Here is a 21,996-nt window from a genome sequence, read left to right as displayed (position 1 = left end):
ATTGAATGATAATGATCACTACGTTTACAACAACACGAACGATGAACACGTGAGGAAAGAAGGTGATTTTGGCGGAAATGAATAAATGAATCCATTCCACGTATGATCCGGAACAGATTTAGAGAGTGTTGTATGGCTATATCGGAAAAAAATTCCATTCAACTTGTTTCTACTATGATATATTAAGGCGGATGAACTACTGCCAATGAGGCAGCCAGATGGCAGAAAGTTAAGGCAACGAAAGAAGGATATCCAGTAGCATAGAATGAGCAACGAGAACGAATTCAAACGACAAGGAAAGATAGCTGAGGATAGAGCTCTCACCACAATATTGATTAGCAAAAATGATCTGCTGCTAGGGCAGTGCAATGCGAAACGAGGTAATTAACCCCATTTCAGATCCGTTAAAAATCATTTGGGATTAACGAATTGTAGAGTATGACAAGTGTATAGGCAATGAGTGAAGTTCTAAGCGACATAAAAACAGATAATTTCGTTTTTTTCTTTCTGAAAATAACGGAAATCGTTGATATTTTACTTCTATCGAAACTGTGGAATCACTACGAAATCTTCTGATAGCTATTGGTCACAATAGAAAGGCTCTGGAAAAGATTATACTGCCAGAAATGATGGATTAATGGTTATAAAATGAATATTCGAAATCAATACGAATAGCTTTGTTAGGGTTCATCAGCTGTTTTCTTGGAAAATAGAGGAATCATGAAAACGTATGTTTATTTTTGGGCAACTGCCAGAGTTTTGCTAACTCCTAGTTTTGGATATATGGACTTTCTCGCCGGAACCTTCCACAGGATCAAGGACGGAGAAGAAAATTCTGCTCCGAAAACTGTTTTCATATCTCATTACTTTGGTTGTGTTCATTCTTACATCGTAATTTTAATATAGTGTTTATGCTAGCTAATGCTTACTCCTTTGCTGTTATTCCAGAGATGCAATTGGTAAGAAAAGTCACTAGGCGCTTTTGTTTACTCGGACGACCGCAACGCGCACGCAGCCGATCGTACGCGCTCTCGGCAACTGGCACACCTTCTTGGGTCCCGTCCTCATTCAATGTGATTCATATGGTGGTCACCCGGGAAAGCAGAACTACCGTGGTCCAATTCTCCTCAGTCCACTGCTGTTAAACAATTAGAAAGTGAAATAATATTTTTAAAAAAATCGCTTTCCATGAATGAGGTTGACAGGCTTTCGATACTACCATAAAAAAATATTATTCTAAAGTTAGAAGTAACGTTATTTTAGAGCTAACATGTTAGGGTATTTAGAAAAGCAAAGAAAGGAAATAGTAGGATTTCAAGCACCCACGTTATCCATTAACCGTTATTTGGTGAAGGTGAATCAGATGGTTCAGTAAGTATTCCTAATGTCCCTGGAGACGTCACTCTAATTTAACGAAAGTGAAGTATTTCTTTCTTTTCCTACACAACTCTTCAATTCTCTGTTTAGGATTACGTCTATACACTTCTCAGTCACCGAAGAAAATCTTTCCTTCTTTCTCTCTCTCTCTCTCGCCCTCTCTTTCTTTTTTTCTTTCTTTGTCCTAAAAAAAAATGACCTCTAATATTACGTTTGGTGTAATCAATGACAACAAAAACGATGTATGCGCATTGGTGCAGAAAAACAAAACAACATCACATTCCACTAGGCGGCCGAAGCATGTGATCTGTAATCTGTGTGAGATCCTCTCGTGACATCAACGGGACCAGCACCGATGTTTTTCGTCGAGTTGGAATCTCCATTGATTGACCACCGGCAGAAGGTGAACGCTCGTCCTTGTATTCCTCTTTGACTGCTGAAATGAGCATTTTTAAAGGAAAAAGTATACAAAGAGCACAGTATTACATGTGACTGAACTCTCTCTGGATTCAGTTATCTGAGAGTTTTTCTTGTTTCTTGCCCTTTTTTGAAGTGATCTCATGGAAAAGGAACTCTAAGGGGCTATCGTAAAATTCCTGAAAAAAAAAACCGTCTTCTCGACTTCACTATCCGCCTGATTTGATAGCTTCATTTGACATCCACAATTCGCGCAATTCATTTCCCTGACAAATTATCCCTCTGCCTCCTTCCTGTCGCAGTCGAGTACGCATCGCGATCGATCGTAGGAGCGTGACTCCTCGGTGGACGAAGGAACATATGATTTCTCCGTTAAAAAAATTCTCCTATCCTTTTTTTCTTATTTCCCATTAGTCCCTTACACTTTTTCTCGTAAATAGTCAATGTTTTAAGTTACATAGTCTTTGCAAAGCATTTTTTTAAAATGCATTTTTTCGTTTGTTTTGCTGTTAGGTCGCCTATAAGGTTTTTATGGGAGTTGAATTCTTCCTTAATTTCTTTGTGTAACTGTGAGCGGTTAGCGTCCTTGTGGTAAAATTTCTCGAAATACATTTTGAAGAAAAACAACTATGCAAAATTGCGCAAGAAATGGAACAGAACTCTAATTTCTGCGAACTCTCATTAATAAGTCTTTGAGGAGATGCGAAAATATCAGAAAAACTGTAAACTAATGGAAAAAAGTGTCTCAGGATTTCTTATTGTTACGAATATGAGGGATGGAACAGGATCAAGTGAAAGATGACGAATCTGGCAATTTATATCGAGAAGAGGAAGACACGATCGGAAAAGCAAGAGATCAGCTTGATCATATATATGTTTCGCATTGTTATGTTTGTATACAATACCTTATCTGTAAATTTTACATATAGTCAACCTTTTCTATAGGAAATCACGTTAAAGGCATCACCCCACGAATCTGGAGTGGTACGAATTTCAGGTGGAGTATTCGTAAACGGGGTCGTAGATTATGGGGAGGAGGATGATTCCGTCCATTTCTTCCTAATTACCGTAAAAAAACGGCCCGGAAGAGACGGCTTCAAGTGTTCCGGCGCGCTATTTTCTACAACGGGTTCGATTGGAGCGCGTTTGTCTTGTGCACGCGCCGCATCTTCCGGGCCGTTTTTTACGGCAATTAGGAGAATGACGGAATCACCCCAACTTTTACCCACAGTTGGGTGTTTGTTGGAAAATTGTGGTTATAAGCGCATCTGCGGCTTCGATTATATGGAGACGTTTCGATGCTTGCATCTTCTAATATTTTTGCACACATATTTTATATTCTTTTATGTTCCATTTGAATTTTGATTTCTTTTATTGTGCTTCCAGTCTCTGTGTTCTATTCCTGTTTGCGCTTACGAGGTGCCATTTTTGCCTCCAGTGTTTGTGTTTCACTGTTCATCTAGACCATTACTATCTATGGAGGTTTGGTTCCAAGTTTTAGGACATAAATATTGCATTCGTGTGTACAGCAATTATCGATAAAAAATGACCTATAGAATATAAAGGGAAAAATATCTGTTGAGGGCAGCCAGCGCACGCCCTCAGCATTGAAACGATGCATCACAGTGATGCAACATTTTATACGACGACTATACTTAATATTATTGGCCTATGATTCTTGTAAATCGGTTTTTACCATTTTATTTAAAGGCAGCTTACCACGAATCTGGGGTGGTACGGATTTCAGGTGGAGTATCTGTATACGGGGTCGTAGATTATAGAAACTTGGGTGGTTCCGCTCATCTCTCCCTGAATCACTGCAAACAGCCGCCTCCAGAATGCTGTTTTGTACATCGCCATCTATTGCAACGCTCCGCCCCTTGCGCCGCCTCCTCCCTGCGATTCGTCGAAGATCAATTCGGAGTGCCCCGATAGGCAGTAAGGGACGAGGTCCTCAGCGAGGCGAGGGTGTCGTCGAGACCCGTTGCAAAAAGTCACGCGCAACAAAGCAGCTCTGCGTTTAAATCGCCGCACGGCAACGAATTGTGTCTGTCGTCTGTTCCCGTATTGAGGTTGCGCGCGCGACAAAAAGTTTGAAAGCTTCTTGTGTCGTTTGCTTTGTCGCTTCTCTACTCTTTATTATATGGGAGGGCGCAACGCGGGAAACTGTAGGAACTGCTGTTTTCCAAATATTCCATTGCGCTTGAGTGGATGGTATGTCTTCTTCTACTCGCGGATCTAGTTTCTCTATCATGAAGCACTTACGATGTTCGCCCAACAATGCGGTGATCACTTTGTGTCCTAAAAGTCCTTATCTACATTCACTTTAGGTGTGCTAGCGAGACAACATGTGAAAAGCTCACCTTGTTCAGCTAGGAATTGATCCCACATTGTGTCAACTACTTCCGTACAAATCAATACTCCAGAATGAATGGTGATCATTCGCAGTACAAACACGCCATCCATCTTCACGTAATCGCGTACGAACTGCAAAAGTAAATTTCTTAGAGAAAATGCGAATGCGAAGTTCCATTATTTCGTGGATTGTGAGGGTTAGTCAAAACTAATCGGATCCTCTGACAACATCGACTTTCTCTGATTCCACTTCAATCATATCTAAATGACCTATATATCATTCAAAAGATATTTTATAGTTATGTTTGTACGTCATTAAGGCTTTCCAGAATTGCAACCGCTAACGGTTACTTTGTGCTGGTAGTACAGAAGCCGAAAACTCCCATTAGAATTGTTCCACGTTATTTATCTGAAACAAATGAGAAATGCAGGAAGGACGTTGGAACAATCAGTATTCTTTAAGGCTCTAAGGTTTAGGTTGGTTTTTTTGTTTTTTTTTTTTGTTTTTCTGTTTTTTTTTGGGGGGGGGAGGCCTTAAAGTAGTTTTCAAGGCACACGTTTGAAAATAACGGTAGAACAGAATTTCTGAACCATGTCGCCGGTTCAGAACTTCCGCTAATAGAGACACCATACGCTAAGACTGGCTCCTTTAGATCATTTAATGTGAATTCTGAATCTCTTCGTTAAAGGCATCACCTCACGAATCTGGAGTGGTGCGGGTTTCAGGTGGGTTATGCGTACACGGAGTCGTAGTATATGAAGAGAAGGGTGATTCTGTCCATTCATTTCTAATTACCGTAAAAAACGGCCCGGAAGATACGGCTTCAGGCGTTCCGGCGCGCTATTTTCTACAAGTTCGATTGGAGCGCGCCAGCCTTGTGCACGCGCCGCATCTTCCAGACCGTTTTTTACGGCGATTAGAAAGAAATGGACGGAATCACTCTCCTCTTCATAATCTACGACCCTGTATAGGAACTCTCCACCTAAAATCCGTACCACCCGATATTCGTGGGATGATGCCTTTAAGTTGTCGAGATGACCACACGTTGTTAAGCGGAAATGATTTGGTTGGGTAAACAGGAATCTGAAGCTGCTCAGAAGATCAGTGCAATCGGATGCTCGAAACGGTGCGGTGGAGCCAACGGCTGGGATATCGGTGGAACCGTTGCTGGCACCACTAATTGCTGTTCATCGAATAAAGTTAGTGACGGGTCCCACGTCGATCGCAACATCGCTAGCTCCACTGCGCCGTTTATGCAACGGCGCTGTGCTTCAGGGTCGTTTTGACTGAACTCCGTAGGTGAATGCATCAGTTTTTGGGTTTTTTTTTCTAAAATTTCAACTCACACATAGAAAAGAAGAGTTTAGCACTATTCAACATGTTATTTGAGACAGCATTTCTTTCCTATTAAAAAGGTTTTTAGGTTTTTTTATGCTGATTTAATTTCTGTTTATATTTAGACCAATAAACATCACAATTCTCCATTGTTTGCCATTTATACAACTTTTCTTTGGTGAAATAGAAAAAAAATTGGAAAAAAATTCCCTCATAGATTGTTCCTCGTGTTAGCGTAGTGACGGATTCATTTTTTTCTGTCAACTGCTAAATCAGCCCATGTTGGACTAACGCAGTCGAAATTATCCTTATCTACTGGGAAAAATTTCTCTTTCTAGGCACATGTACAATGTTACTGTAATTGTCCGTAAATTGAAATATGAAAGAAACTTACTTCATCCAATTCAAGAGTAAAATTACGTTGTTTGAAGGATATATCGGCAAGTTCTAATCGACGTGCAATAAACCTAAAAATTTACCAATTTTCGGGCAGAAGGAGAACCTCCTCTATGTAGTCAAATCGTGGGAGATGAAAAGGAAAGTATTTATTTTTCTCTCAAAATTGTTTATTCGATGGATCATTCTAAGTGAAAAGCTGGTCGTTATTTTTAATTTAATCCAAAGAAATCTTATTTTTTTTAACGACCCGCTAACTTGTAAATAGGTACGTATGTGCACTGTTCCTTGATCAACAACCTAGAGATTTCCTCTCACTGGTCGCCAAAGAACCGACCTTCTCCGTTGCTCGAATGGTAATGACGAGAATATCCAAGACATTATGCTACCAAAAGATATTAACGCTAATAATGTGTACCAGAGCCAAAGTAGAAGAAAAATCTGAAAGTATACGTTCGTTTCTCAGTTCTGCAGGGAGGAAAAAAACTCCCTATGGGTTCCTCTCAACTACCTTTTCGGTGAAAATATTAATCACGAGCACACATTGCACGGTATGCCGCTGGATATTCCCGAGAATCCGTATTTCCATGTCGCAGTAGGTGACCACAGGGAAATTTGGAGACTCTGTCCAGCCTCAAAAAAAATCATGTTTCTCAGAAATTCAAATTTATGCCACAAAAGTCGCCGAGTCTTGGAATTATGCTGAGTATGGGAAGTAATATTTCTTCTCTTACTCTACGATAGAGTCAATTACGGATATGTTCAACCTAGTAGGCCCAGAGATGCGTCGCGGTGGGTGCGGCGCGGTAGGTGCGTCGCGGTCGCCCGGTTGAACACAGTAGGCGGCGACTATATTTGTTAGGAGAATTTTCATTTCCTTGTTAAGAAAAGCCCTTCCGTTTCTGTAGTATTTTGAAAACATTTGTATTCACCAACCTTGACCTGTGACTAAGTCCCAAAGGATACCGTATCCATAGAAGCCTTGTGAGTTCGTTTGCAGAAAACGGCTTAGAAGAATCATCTAGGAAAGCGTATAAAATCATTATTATAGCGTAGATTTTACAATTTAGTGTCATATATCATATATACCTAGATCTTATTTTGTTATTTTCTTTCTGAATTTTTAAAAAGTTTTGATTTTATTATGATCCTATGTTGTCAGGTCTCTATCGTTGTCGAAATAAGTTACCTGTTTTAAATTCGTCTAAGAGGATTTCATGAAATATGACATTGTCAATGCCGCATCTGTGGATTTAGCGCAGTTCGCAAGAGATTACGCTATGAATGTTAGGTCGGTGGTTCGAAATTGCCCCAGAGCCGATCATGTTTTTCATTTCTATCGGATCGACAAATTGGTACTAGATTTGTCTGGGTGGTTAAAAACAGTGACTTAAAGGCAGTGTATCACAAAATTGATACGCATACTAGTACGAAAACCCTAAAGGGAAAACGTAGTGTTTGGTTTGTGGATTACAGAATTGAACGTAGTCCTGTTCAATTCTCTGTAGTCATCCAAAAGAAACGTACGTGGGAACTGCTTCCGTTCCTACGTTCCTACGATACGTTAGAATGCACACCATTGTGCACGCTCCCTGACCCTTAGCAGACCATCCATTGATTTTACTTAAATACGCTGCTGAGGAGACATAATCGATCTTTGACCGCTCGTTCGTAGACGCGGCGCGTGCGCAAAGGGGATGCGTTTCAGCTGATTTTGTAGGAAAGGATACCATCTTTCACGACGATTGGGGAGGTTCAGCGCTTGTTTCCGTAATCTATTATACAACCCAAACTCTACATTTACCCTTAAAGTTCCTACCCACGTCAGTTTGGTGACGCACTGCCTTTAATACACCGGCAAACCCCCGTGAGTGAACGATTCTGAATCGAAGTGGACGCATTGGGGCATCTCAAAGCTATAGATTAAAGCCAGTTACTTTATCATTTACCTTTTTGTCTCCCATCTAAAGAGAAACAAGATTTTTTTTGCTAGAATATCTTATACTGCATGAAAGTATTCTTTATTAACGACCTAAATCCTGAGTCCTAAATCCTTTGGAAAAACCGAGTTGATCCAGGCTTGAAAAACCACATAAGAAAAAAGCTTAGTTTGTCCTATGTCTTTAGCTGATATTAAACCTTGAAAGCGATTTCTTAAAGGCATCATTCCACGAATCTGGCCTGGTGTGGGTTTCAGGTGGGTTATGAGGGGCGCGTGCACAAGGCTGGCGCGCTCCAATCAAACTCGTTGTAGAACATAGCGCCCCGAAACGCTGGAATCCGTATCTTCCGGGCCTTTTTTACGGCAGTTAGGAAGAAATCTCCTTCTATCTACAATACACGACTCCGTATAGGCATAGCCCACCTGAAACCCGCATCACCTCAGATTCGTGGGCTGATGCCGTTAACGACAGAATTTTTTTACGAGGGAAAAAAGTACCTGTACAAGCACATTAATTAAAAAGAGCAACTTGATCCCTAGATAGAGAAAGGTGAGGTAGGCTTCGTAGAAACGTAGGTTGAGAAATTTGAAGATTCTAAACATTTAGTGAGGATTTTCCTTTGTGCCCTCAGATCTATTATCCTACCTATGGTGATACGGATGAGTTGATCCGAATCGGAATCGATGCTTGAACACTGACGATAAATGCATTGCCAATCCGTTGATATTCGCTCGACGAGATGCTTTGATGGAAAAAATATTAGGAGGGATTTTTTTAAACTGTATGGCTTGTTTTATTTATTATAATTTGAGGTTTTTGATCTAACCTGGTTGAACATTCGATTTGTCGTTGGCAAAACTCATAATGTCCTTAAGTCGAATACCTGAAAGAAATAATTTTTTTTTGAGAAACGGAACTTTTCCTAACTAAATTTCAAACTGTAATTAATCATTTCAGGCTCTGAAGAAGGCGAAACGTTAGATAATAAATTTATTTAACAACCTCGTGTACAACTTATCAAACTCGATACTTCCTAATTAATCATTGAACTAAAAAACTATCTACACATAATAATAATTCGCTCCAACAAGGCTATAAACCTTATAAACCAGTATATGAGTGAGTTTGCGACTGTCCTAGGGATAATATCAGAATTACATCTTCCTAGGTCTTAGATCACCAATCCTTTTGTGACAAATGAAAGACTTACCACCATTTACTCTACGAAAACCCAATGATTTGAATAGAATCTTCGGGAAAAAATGCCTTACCAGATTTATCGTAGAGTATTCGCCATAAAAGACATGGTGAATAGAACATAAAAGCTACAACGACCAAAAAGAAAGGGACCCATTGATAGTAGGAGACCTGTAAAAAAATTCCATTTTATAAAATAAAAGTCATTAAATAGTGTTATCAGCTAATGTATCATTGAAAATAGTACGCATGCCCAAGACCGGGAGCTGATGTGACTCGTACAGGAGTTTTGACTGGGTGGGATTGGGCGAAATGTGCGGCTCAGCGTTTTATTCTTACTGTACGTGATTTCCAGTGAAAGCGATGGCGATTTTTGAAGTAATATTTTGCTGATTATTCATTCGTTTATTTGTTTCTTTACACACTATGCTCAATGTTCTGTCAAGAAGAACAAAAAAAAAACGAAAGAGAGCGCATAAGCAAAAAAAAAAAAAAACAGAAAAAACGAGAAGATCAAGGCTTAAAGGCATCAGTCCACGAATCTGAGGTGGTACGGATCTCAGGTGGAGTACTCCTATACGGGATCGTAGATTATAGAGAGGGTGGTGATTCCGTTAATTCTTCATAATTGCTGTAAAAAACGGCTTGGAAGATGCGGCGCGTGCACAAGGCTTGCGCGCTCCAATCGAACTCGTTGTAGAAAATAGCGCGCGGGATCGCTTGAAGTCGTTTTTACGGCAATTAGGAAGAATTAACGGAATCACCTCCCTCTCCATAATCTACGATCCCCGTATAGGAATTCTCCACCTGAGATCCGTACTACCTCAGATCCGTGGGGTGATGCCTTTAATTCCGTGTGCCGATTCTACTCTAAGTTATATGACATCGTGGTTAGATATTACAGTTGTAGTATTTACAATAACTTTGCTTACAAATACAATTGCTTATGGTTTTTCTTTATTTTTTCTCTTACTACAAATACTTTTGGTTTTTCTTCTTCATTTCCAGAAATTAATTTTCATTCTTTCATGATAAATCCATCAATTATGAAAGAAGACGGAGTGCTCTTTCTCTTCAGAAAGAATATGACCACATTAACTCTAATCATAAGAGGGTGTAGCGCAGTCGGTAGGAGGTTCCGCTCTACACGATCGATCGATCGGAGGCTCGAATCCGTCCTACTGCCAACCAAGGGTTTCACCCATTCGTGGTACCCGAATTTTTTGGAGGGTAAAAACAGTGACCTGACACATCGGTTTGCCCCTGCTGGTGACTGTATTGGCTAGTTACACGTTCGTAAACCTCAAACTATCCGGAATCGAAGTGAAAGTGGTGGTGCATCCCAAGCGGATTAATCAACGCCAGACACTTTATCTTTTATACTTATACATATATTTATTTATTTGTTTATTTTATGCCAATCACAATCTCCCCACAAATAATGTCAAAGAAAATCAGCTAACCATAGTTTTTCCTCTGTCTTGAACCTCCGGTAAAAATTCATCGTCAAATGGTGCAAAATAGGTGTTTCGGGCCCAGCAGTACATTTCTGGAAATGGTTGAAATAAAACATTAAATAAACATGAGTTAGTAAAGAAAGTATGGAAATTCTAGCTATTTTTCAAATGGAAAAAGAAAAGAATTCAACTGCCCAAAAAGTAGTCTGATTTATGTTTGCTCAGTTTATATTTCATGCGAAAAAATGTGTTTCACGATCGTAATTGGACGAAAAAAATTTGGAAATTTGGAAAGGAAATGCAATTATCGCTACTGTACTGTGCTCAGTAGCAATGGCATTTGATCTCAGGAAGGCAGAGACAGGAAAGTTCCCATTCTAAAATTTTATTCCCCAATTAGAAATGTAAATTTCATTCAATCATTTGGAAGAAATTCCAGATGTTCTTCTTCATAAACAATGAGAGGGAGAGTGTCTGCAAACGTCCGGATTTGTAGCACTTGGATGAGAGCGAACATTAATAAATACAATAACTATTGTACTAATTTCTTAAAGGCATCACCCCACGAATCTGAGGTGGTAAGGATTTCAGGTGGAGTATTCGTGTACGGGATCGTAGATTATGGAGAGAGGGATGATCCCGTCCATTTCTTCCTAATTCCCGTAAAAAACAGCCCGGACGATACGGCTTCGGGTGTTTCGGCGCGCTACTTTCTACAACGAGTTTGATTGGAGCGCGCCAGCCTCGTGCACGTGCCGCATCTTCTGGGTCGTTTTTTTATTGCAATTAGAAAGAAATGAACGGAATCACCTCCTCTCCATAATCTACTATGTCGTATACGAATACTCCACCTGAAATCCGTACCACCTCAGATTCGTGGGGTGATGCCTTTAACTGTTAGTCGAATCTCATACAAAGCTAATGAGTCGAACTTATGACTTGTGTTTTTTCTCCGGTCCAGATTTCCTGGACCTGATTTACAATTTTGAGGTTATAATCAACTTTACAATAAATATACTAGTGTTCTGGGAGATCGTCTGATCGTCTTGTCCAAGCCATCCTCGGGATGCTCCTAGACTCAACCTGGAAAAGGCCTCCTGATCACAAGAGAAAGCTCTGGACGGAGGCGCTAAAAGAAGATCTGAGGATACTTCGCGTTAGCATGCAGTTCAGTCGAGACGTAAAGTTCCGTTGCCGTTTATGGAATAGCGACGGATGGGTAGATTCTATGCGACCTCTGAAGCTGAAGATCGAACAGGATGAGCTCGGATATTTGTTGCTGTTTGAGGACGACCCCCTCCCCTCCCGGCGAAGACGCAGATAGCCGCGTTATACCGTAACCGTCGCTCCCCGATTGAGTCAAATTATACTAGTGTTCAGGGTGTTCAGATTATACTGAGGTATTCCAGAAGTTTTTCGTTGAAAGCGTCGCTTGGGATGACATGAGGTCACCTCATATTTTTGTCGGTCGACCTTTTTTCGGATAACAAGGCGGAGTCCTACAAGTTTTCTGGAAGAAATCTCCTCTCCATCTGTGGAATTAATGATATATGAAGACATTATACTACAAAAGATACTATAATATACTTTGACCTACGAATATATCAAAGCTCATCATACCTGTGTAATCTTCCCAGCTACTCTTATATTCAGCCGGTAACCAACACTCAATTGGTCGTCCTCCAAACATTTTAATACTTATAAGCACCTAAAATCATTTGCAATCCGCTTCAATCAAATCATTCAATTGAAAAGCTTTAATCGAATATTTACCGCCGTTAGAAGTAGAAATGTCGTGGTGTAATAGTAATGCAGGCGATCCGAGATGTCATCGTCTGCTTGTGGATGCAGAAACGATAATGTGCCCACGATTTCAGCGAAAACCATCCTTAAGAAGTATTTTTGAGGTGGGAGGAACCAGAAACGGTGCTCAACAACACGAAAATGAGGAATTCAGGCATAGAACGTAACAAAGATGAAATTCTAAGCTCAAGTTTCTCAAGTAACTCGTGGAAATGAGGTCACGGTGCTAGGATGGTGAACACAGGTCAGATATGAACACTAAATTACCTTGGTATCCTGGACGCGGTAGAAATACGATGCGTTCCACCGCTTCTATGCCCCTCTTTCACTTCGCCCCGAAATTGTGGTTGAGCATGATCCATGCGCACGAAGCGGGAAACGAAGCGGACGGGTATTGTGGGATTTTTTCTCTGTGGATCCCACCTCGATTCTCACGATACGAGAACACTTGGAGGAGATGTTGTGCGCTTTCCGGATATCTCGCTTCGCCTGCGAAAAAATTGTAATCGCTGCGGACGCCATTACAGTACCACAGATGTTTATCACTCGTAGCTTGTTTTAAAATATTTTCTTGGGAGGGGGGAGGGGAGGAGGGAGAGTCTTGTGTGTCTTCTTCTGTGTTTCTGGTTTTCCACAGACATAACCTAACAATTCCCGAATCTACTGCTTAACATTTTGAAGCTATTCAATAAGCACAGAGAGCCTCATCAAACAAAAAATTAACATTATTTAACCTACATCTGAGCAGATACCAGATAGAAATCTGAGAATTTAAAGTATTTTAATTTCCAGCTTCCAATAGTGGAAGTTGGTGGATGAGGACAGCTTCCAAGCAGCAATGAGTTTTCCTGGATTATTTCAGAAAAACAATAGAAAGAAAAATTTGGAAAAACTACACTACTATATTGTTATGGATGTTAGTCAACTTTTGCTTCTTCCCAGTGATTTTACCAGGTTTTTATAGATTTTCTTAGCAGTAGTGTTTGTTTGTTTTATAAAAGCGCTTTAATACGCTCAAGGACCACCCGACCACGAAAATTAATATTATTTAACCGATTAGTCCAGGTACGTTTGGTATGCTACGGTAATACAGAAATTTCCAGAAGACGAAGTTAGTGGATGAGGATGAAACGGGGCCAAAAAAGGTGCATGAAGATTTACTTGATCGTTGCAAAAAAAAAAAAAAACAAGAGGGATGTGTTTCGAATTTGGCGAAATTCGACTTCGATGTTTCTGGGGATCAATAAAAAAGATCCATAGGGGAACATCAGTGAAAAACAAACAGAAAACATCGACGGATGCTTGGATACGATTTCAGTGAAGCCCTATGTGAAATCAATTCTTACCCGAACATTTGTGACCGTCCGTACCCCTGTCTCATGCATTTTGGAAGGAATTAGACGCTCATATACACGGCTTAATGTGCGATCGGTGAGTAAAGTTCTCTCTTTACGGTAGTTACCGTACTAAAATTGCTTGCAGTGGGAAAATGTGGAAGGAACATCATGCGCCAGTTGTCAAATAACAGATTGACGGAAAATACCATGGGTACAGTTCATACCATGTTCTATTGGTCGTTTCTGTTTTACCTAAATAAATTTCTGTCAAGTTAGGATCAGTTGTTACGATTTCCGATGACAACAACACCATTTAAAAGCATCAACCCACGAATCTAGGGTGGTGTGAGTTTCAAGTGGGCTATGCCTGTACATAGTCGTAGGTTATGGAGAGAAGAGAAGAGAGTAAAAAAAAACGACTCAGACGATACGGCTTTGAGTGGGCCGGCGCGCTACTTCCTACAACGAGTTCGATTGGAGCGCGCCAGCCCTGTGCACGCGCCGCATCTTACGGGCCGTTTTCTACGGGAATTAGGAAGAAATGGAGGAATCACTCCCTCTTCATAATCTACGACCAAGTATAGGCATACCCACCTGAAACCCGCACTGCCCCAGATTCGTGGGGTGATGCCTTTAAGGTCCTTGCTCAGAATTATGAGGTGGATGAGGGTGGAGTCGGTTAGAGGAGGTCCGTTGTAATCACACGGTCAATGGCTCGAAACCGTCCTACTGCCATCCAAGCCTGTCATCCCTCCGGAGTCGATCAGTTGGGTACCAGACCTGTCTAGGAGGTTAAAAATCCTGACTCGATCATCGGATGGCCCTCGTAAGTCAATGTATAGGCCATTTTCTCCATTCCAAAATCTCAACGATTACAAATTGCAGTAAAAAAAAACTGTTTTGGCGCATCCAAGTGATGACTTTACTTTATTTATCATTTTACTTACTCAGAAATTTCTATCGAATTTTCACCGGAAGGCGTCTACTACCTTTATCATTCAAGTATAACCACATACATTTATAAAACAAAGTGTGGATAAAATCAGCAAGAGTTATTTTTTTGCTATAAACGATGCGAAGAAAGGGAAAGAAAAAATAACCGGATCAAGGTCCGGTTGAGGTTAAATGAAAATGAAAATGATGGGGATGAAAATTCTTCGAAAAAAGTCTTTTTGTAATAATTTAAGAGCAAGTAGAACCCAAGTATTGATTAATGGAGGGTAGGATTTTTGAAATAAACGAAAATCGAAACATGACATTTGAAGCATTAGGATCGCCGCTAAAATCAATGTTTCGTGGAATCTTGCCCTAACCGAGGCTCATCGCTATCTGTGCAAATAAAGTCCTATGCGGATATCTACTGTAAAATTCATGAAGCATACAAAGTACAGAAGAAATTTTTCTTTAAACACTTTAAAAAAGGTTCTAGAATAACCTAAACATCGTCGTAGCGGTCATAAAATAAGGAAAAGAACGTTCAATTCTAGATAAATAATCACGATTTTGGATTATGAACAATTCAAAACAAAATTAATTCAAATACTTTTATTCAGAAAGATCAACTCGAAAAAAAAGAAGAGAGGAAAAGTTAAGGGTACGAGTCTTTGCAGGACACTATGGAGGATGGTTATAAATTCCCGGAATGGGTAAACATATATAGCAGATGTTGTTCCAACGGAGTTTCCACTTCAAAACAGTTTGATGGCGGGGAAAAAAAAGCCATAAAAAAAACGTGCCATATTACGATCTACCATCTCCATCAACAACAACGACAATAGTGCGTAGCGAAAAAAAATCCTTCGGAAATGGAAAATTACCATAAATGTAAGTGTTGATTGTAAGGAGACCTAAAATCGAGTGGTTGAGTCCAAATCAAACAACGTGATCTCTCGATGACAATTCAATGTGGGAACTTGAAGCGGACAGAATGAGCGCGCGATTACGCGCTCCAGCGAGAGGATCACGCTGGTGATTCTTCTCGTTCCTGGACGATTTTCAAGGAATTCAGGACAAATAACGAAGGTGACGACGAATTCCTTCGAAACGTATGTACATATCTTGAATGTTCTCGGAACATACATATAAGCTATAAAATAAACAAAGGAACGATCCGTTGGTCGATGATCTCGAATGGAGATCATTGTCGAATGACCTACAGTAACCTTGCGGGGAGATTCACGTATTTTTCCTATATTTGAAAACTCCTAAGAACAAAATAAAAAAAATCGTCATTGGTTTTTTCCCCACGTTTTTTTCTTGGACGATAGTTTAAAGTATGGAAATTAGATGGAGATGAAATCAAAATCACAAATATCGCTGTAAATGTCCCTGGGATATATTCCCGTATCCGTTTGACTGAAAACTAATATAAAATTATAAAAGTGTAAAATTATGGTGATTAAAAACATTTTCTCTCGTACTGTAGGGATTAATGTACCCCTAAGTCTTTCATTAATAAGCAAAATTGTTTTATTTTGTCCCTTCTGTTAATCTTAGAAACACCGTAATCAAAGCAGCGATCGATTGAAGCAGGATTCAAATGCAAATCCCTTCAGTAGAATAAATTCAAATAAATGCGTAATATATGTAAAATCAAAATATTCAAAATAAATTTAAAAAATCGTATCCTCGGAGAAGGTAAAGAATGTTCATCTAATTCATTTCATGGTCACCACAATAAAAATTACTGAACTGATCAAAGAAGAAAAAATTGTAGAATTCTCACGAGCTTTAACCTGACTACACAGTTTAGACCTCGTTTAGGAATGATTGCGTGACTTTTTTTTCAAAGTTTCTCAAAATAGATCAGTTAATTCCAATCTTTTCGCTCAATTCCGAGCGATATAAGCATTTCCATTTTAGTTTTCTTCCATAATTCTTCAGAATTCCTCCGAGAATTTTTTATCTCTCACCGATGTTTTCACAATTTTTTTCGTGGTAAATTATCACCAATTGTCATGAATTAAACATCATCACATGGAAATCTTCACCGAAACATTCTCAGTGGATCTTTGCGCTTTTCTGTGTGTATGAGTGAACGTGATGATATGTTTGCCGATATGAATATATTGTGTTTATTTGATCACCTTCTTCGTCATCTTCTTAGTCACACGGAAATGACAACAAACATATGTGTTAAGAATAAATAGTATTGTAGTGGAAAACCTCTCTTAATTAGTTTTTCTCTTTGTTTAAAAAAAAGTTCTTTCGCACCTCTATTTAGCTCTCAAATTTTAGGACTTTTAGGTTGTTTAGGTCTTTGTTTAGCGTCTACTACATCTCGTTTAAAGGGATCACTCCACGAATCTGAGGTGGTACGGATTTCAGATGGAGTATTCGCATACGGGATCGTAGATTATGGAGAGGGGGGTGATTCCGTCCATTTCTTCCCAATTGCCGTAAAAAAACGGCCCGCAAAATGCTGCGCGTGCACACGGGTGGCGCGCTCCAATCGAACTCGTGCAGAAAATAGCGCGCCGGAACGCTCAAAGCCATATCTTCCGGGCCGTTTTTTACGGCAATTAAGAAGAAATGGGCGGAATCACCCATCTCTTCTTAATCTATGATCCCGTATACGAATACTCCAGCTGAAATCCGTACCACCTCAGATTCGTGGGACGATGCCTTTAACGAATTCTTACTTTCAAAATTTAGAAATCCATGAAAAATGGGTCCATTTGGAAAAAAATAGGAAAAAATATTGATCAATTCAAATTAAAAAATTGACGTAGGAGGTTGTAATGCGTTAGATACCATAGAAAAATGAGACGTGAATCGATAAAGGTAACATTGAATTATTCACTGGGAAACAAACGGATGATGGTCACCTTTGAATAATTTGGTGATCACCGTGACATGATCACTAAAGGCGTTTCGGAATAGAATGTAGCAAGTGAATGAATGAATGAATGAATGAATGGACAAATGAATGAACGAATTGGTCAGTGAATAAAACTCTTTTTGAAGGAATTTTGAAGAAAATAAAACAAGTTGCAAGACACTACGTACTCGGATTCGTTGGTCAATATCATGGATAAGTGGATAGGTGGTCAAACGTAGCCACACATTCACATCCAACAGCACTGCGCGCTTCCCAAAATCCCTTATTTAGTTGATATTGGATTTTGTAATAAAATAGGATCTTTTTCTTGGAGAAAGAAGATTTTTTCTAACGCCAATTTCACATCATTCAATATCACCTTTTTAACCGATTGGTTTGTGGTTTCTCCATGTCTTACAATACTTAATCGCCCCTGGAATGCATAGATCTATTGCGTAATTTTCTGGTGCATGATTATCGATCACCAGATTATTCGTCCTCTTCGATATATAGGAATATTGCCCTGATTTCACCACCTACAAAAATAAATGGCTCAAATGTTCACACAGAAAATCCGTCCATTCTTTTTCATTCATTCATTCATTCATTCATTCATTCATTCATTCATTCATTCACTCATCCATTCATCCATTCATTCATTCATTCATTCAGCATTCATTCATTCATTCATTCACTACCAATTCATTCATTCATTCATCCATTCATTCATTCAATTCATTCATTCATTCATTCATTCATCAACATTCATTCATTCATTCATTCATTCATTCATTCATTCATTCATTCATTCATTCATTCATTCATTCATTCATCCATTCATTCTTTCATTCATTCATTCATTCATTCATTCATTCATTCATTCATTCATTCCATTCATTCATTCATTCATTCATTCATTCATTCATTCATTCATTCATTCATTCATTCATTCATTCATTCATTCATTCATTCATTATTCATTCATTCATTCCATTCATTCATTCATTCATTCATTCACATTCATTCAATTCATTCTATTCATTCATTCATTCATCAATTCATCATTCATTCATTCATCATTCATTCATCCATTCATTCATTCATTCATTCCATCATCCATTCATTCATTCATTCATCCATCCATTCATTCATTCATTCATTCATTCATTCATTCCATCATCCATTCATTCATTCATTCATCCATCCATTCATTCATTCATTCATTCATTCCATCATCCATTCATTCATTCATTCATTCATTCATTCACTCATTCATTCATTTATTCATTCATTCATTCATTCATTCCATCATTCATTCATTCATTCCATCATCCATTCATTCATCCATTCATCCATTCATTCCATCATCCATTCATTCATTCATTCATTCATTCATTCATTCATTCCATCATCCATTCATCCATTCATTCATTCATTCATTCATTCATTCATTCATTCCATCATCCATTCATTCATTCATTCATCCATCCATTCATTCATTCATTCATTCATTCCATCATCCATTCATTCATTCATTCATTCATGCATTCATTCATTCATTCATTCATTCATTTATTCATTCATTCATTCATTCATTCCATCATTCATTCATTCATTCCATCATCCATTCATTCATCCATTCATCCATTCATTCCATCATCCATTCATTCATTCATTCATCCATTCATTCATTCATTCATTCATTCATTCACTCACTCATTCATTCATTCATTCATTCATTCATTCATTCATTCATTCATTCATTCATTCATTCATTCATTCATTCCATCATCCATTCATCCATTCATTCATTCTAATGATTCAGATGATGGTATGATTTTTCGTGTACCGAAATCGACAGTCTAAATCCTACATAATAAAATCCATAGTTCATTATCTCTTAAGGCAAAGGATGCGAATGACAGTCATATCGACCTAGGTAGGTCAATTCCGATCTAAGAAGAACCGATGATTTTTTTTTGTTTTAACACCTGATTCGTTGATTTTCAGTCCAAAACGTTGACGAAATTCATGACGTTTTTTGCTTGTTCAAATCCTTTTTGAGTAATATTGGTGAAGCGAATAGGTTTGCTTGATTCTTGAATTTTTAGGGTCAGAGCAGGAAAATCACAAAAGGATTACTATTTTAACTAAGAGTAAATTCAGCTGTGATTTATTTACAATGGAAAAAGTTGGTCCTTTTTCAAAGTGTCTGAGAATATTCTTTCGAATTAGATATGAAATCCGACAGCCAGTCCTAAGCTTTAAAAAAAAAGTAGAGTAGAGAGTCTAAACGATATGAAAAACAGTGCAGCGCGTAAGGGGCCGCTAAGAATCCAGGTGAGAATCCTTGCTAACACTATTCCTCGGCGTGGTTCACGACGGTTCCACCTCGATTCCATGTTTCGTGAGCGTAGCCAATTACGCACAACTGCAACGTTCTTCTTGTCGTTTTGACCCTATTACGCTTTTTTTAAGCTTTGCACTGATAGTTTGATTTATTATCTAATATATATATATATATATATTATATAGAATGAGGCCGAAAAGGCAGGGACTACCGTTTGACACAACAGCGACCACGTTGTATTGAACGGATAAGTCATAAGGTTAAAGGTATCATCCTAGGAATCTGAGGCTGTACGGATTTCAGGTGGAGTAATCGTATACAGGTGGAGAGGGGGGAGGGGGTGGGCTCCGTCCATTTCTTCCTAATTGCAGTAAAAAACCGCGGGGTCGATACACCTTCGAGCGATGCGCTTAGAGCCACAATTTCCTGTCACTGTTTAATTACTGTAAAAAAACGGCCCGAAAGATGCGACGCGTGCACAAGGCAAGCGCGCTCCAATCGAACTCTTTGTAAAAAAAAATAGCGCGCCGGAACGCTTGAAGCTGTATCTTCCGAGCCCTTTTTTACGGCAGTTAGGAAGAAATGGACGGAATCATCCCACTCTCCATAATCTACTATCCCTTTTAAGAATACTCCACCTAAAATCCGTACCACCTCAGATTAGTGGGGTGATGCCTTTACGGTTGAACTGTACTGCTATTCTTCAACATACAGTTATTATACTGCAGATTGCACGCCGTTTTCAGTTTGATACATCCAGAAAAATTCTCGAAAACTCTATTGAAAAAAAAGAACGCTGCCAACGTTGAGGTGCATTTCCTAGCACTTTGAAAAAAAAAGAAAACGAGGCAAAAGAAAATTGTATTAAAATGTGTGGCGAGAAGAGTCAACTGTTTTAAAAATAAGGCTAATTGTGTGAATAAACAAGCTTTCGCTCTGGATAAGAATTAGAATCTAAAGTGTTAAAACACGCTACACATTATCTCTTTGATTTCAAAGCATGGATGCGAGAGGTATTACCCATCTAATTTTAAGGTGAACAGGAGTTATTGATGAGAAAATATTCTTGAGGTAGTGTGCTTTCTGTACATAACGTTACATCTGGGACCAGATGTTATTTTTACGGGAGTCAAATCACTATGAGAAAAAGTGAATTAGAGTAAATAAGATGTCTATGATATTGTTTTTAGAAAGTCTTTACCCTTTATAATCGTTTTCATTCGTCAAAATGATCCTTTATGAATATTAGCGGGGAAAAAAGTTACAAATGGTGCAGTAAGGTGGTAAATATGAAAATTCCCATAAAAAGTGGTTTGTCATCAATGCCACTAAGTCACATACTCCCAAAAATAGTGATATCTTATTTTTAGAATAATAAAGAATACAATAGTATGTACAAAGTGTACTGGGATTACATGGAATCATGCATCATGAAAAGGTTTGTGTGTGTGTGGATGTGGAGTGCGAGAGTGATTCGTCTGAGCAAATATCAATGAAGCATCGAATCGGCATAACAAGTCCACAACGATCTCACACCGTACAACATCGATGCCAACGGCTCCGATGGTTTTACTTCTAGATAATTTTAAACAAAATTTGAAGGGGAAATTTAGTCCTGGTGTTTATTTTTGATGAATGGGGAATGGAGATAATGGGGAACTATGTATTTGGAAATGAATGGTTAGGAATAATCTGGAGGAATTAAGTTGTTGTTGGTTACGAAGCCCGGGTAACGATTTTGTTTGACTAACCAGGTCATATTAGGATTGAAACACCATCCTCTTGTTTTTTTCACTTTTTTCACATTCTTTTAACCTTTTTTCAAACATAACATTTAACATTTTTAAAGGCATCGTCCACGAATCTGAGGTGGTGCGGATTGTAGGTGAAGTATTCGTATACGGGGATCGTAGAATATGGAGAGAAGGGTGATTCCGTCCATTTCTCCCTAATTTCCGGAAAAAAAGGCCCGAAAAATACAGCTTTGAGCGTTCCGGCTCGCTATTTTCTAAATCGAGTTCGACTGGAGCGCGTCAACCTTCGGCACGCGCTGCATCTTCGGGGCCGTTTTTTACGGCAATTAGGAAGTAATGGACGGAATCACCTCCCTCTCCATAATCTATTATCCCGTATACCAATACTCCATCTGAAATCCGTACCACCTCAGATTCGTGGAGTGCCTTTAACATAAAAATATGTCATATTTTC

General features: G+C 38.9%; 1 protein-coding gene across 2 annotated transcripts; it reads right to left on the bottom strand.

Annotated features, from left to right (window-relative positions):
• Positions 1-1,652: 1,652 nt before the first annotated feature.
• RB195_004686 (uncharacterized protein) lies at positions 1,653-12,643 on the bottom strand (the record flags this gene model as incomplete). 2 transcript variants are annotated; one of them, XM_064182638.1, is made up of 15 exons in its annotated part: positions 1,653-1,813; positions 4,060-4,095; positions 4,158-4,281; positions 5,880-5,952; positions 6,219-6,322; positions 6,393-6,514; positions 6,818-6,902; positions 8,322-8,418; positions 8,470-8,566; positions 8,651-8,707; positions 9,096-9,192; positions 10,485-10,570; positions 12,099-12,186; positions 12,252-12,366; positions 12,549-12,643. In XM_064182638.1, the coding sequence occupies 15 exons, from the start codon at positions 12,641-12,643 to the stop codon at positions 1,653-1,655; spliced, it is 1,437 nt and encodes a 478-aa protein (XP_064033905.1). The 2 variants fall into 2 exon arrangements, with proteins under 2 accessions (XP_064033905.1, XP_064033906.1); XM_064182639.1 differs by lacking the exons at positions 6,219-6,322; positions 6,393-6,514; positions 6,818-6,902; ... (2 more) ...; positions 10,485-10,570; positions 12,549-12,643 and having other exon boundaries at positions 12,252-12,365.
• Positions 12,644-21,996: the final 9,353 nt, after the last annotated feature.

This window comes from Necator americanus, chromosome I, assembly GCF_031761385.1.
Source record: "Necator americanus strain Aroian chromosome I, whole genome shotgun sequence".
Taxonomy (NCBI): domain Eukaryota; kingdom Metazoa; phylum Nematoda; class Chromadorea; order Rhabditida; family Ancylostomatidae; genus Necator; species Necator americanus.
This window is presented reverse-complemented; position numbering and strand designations above follow the sequence as displayed.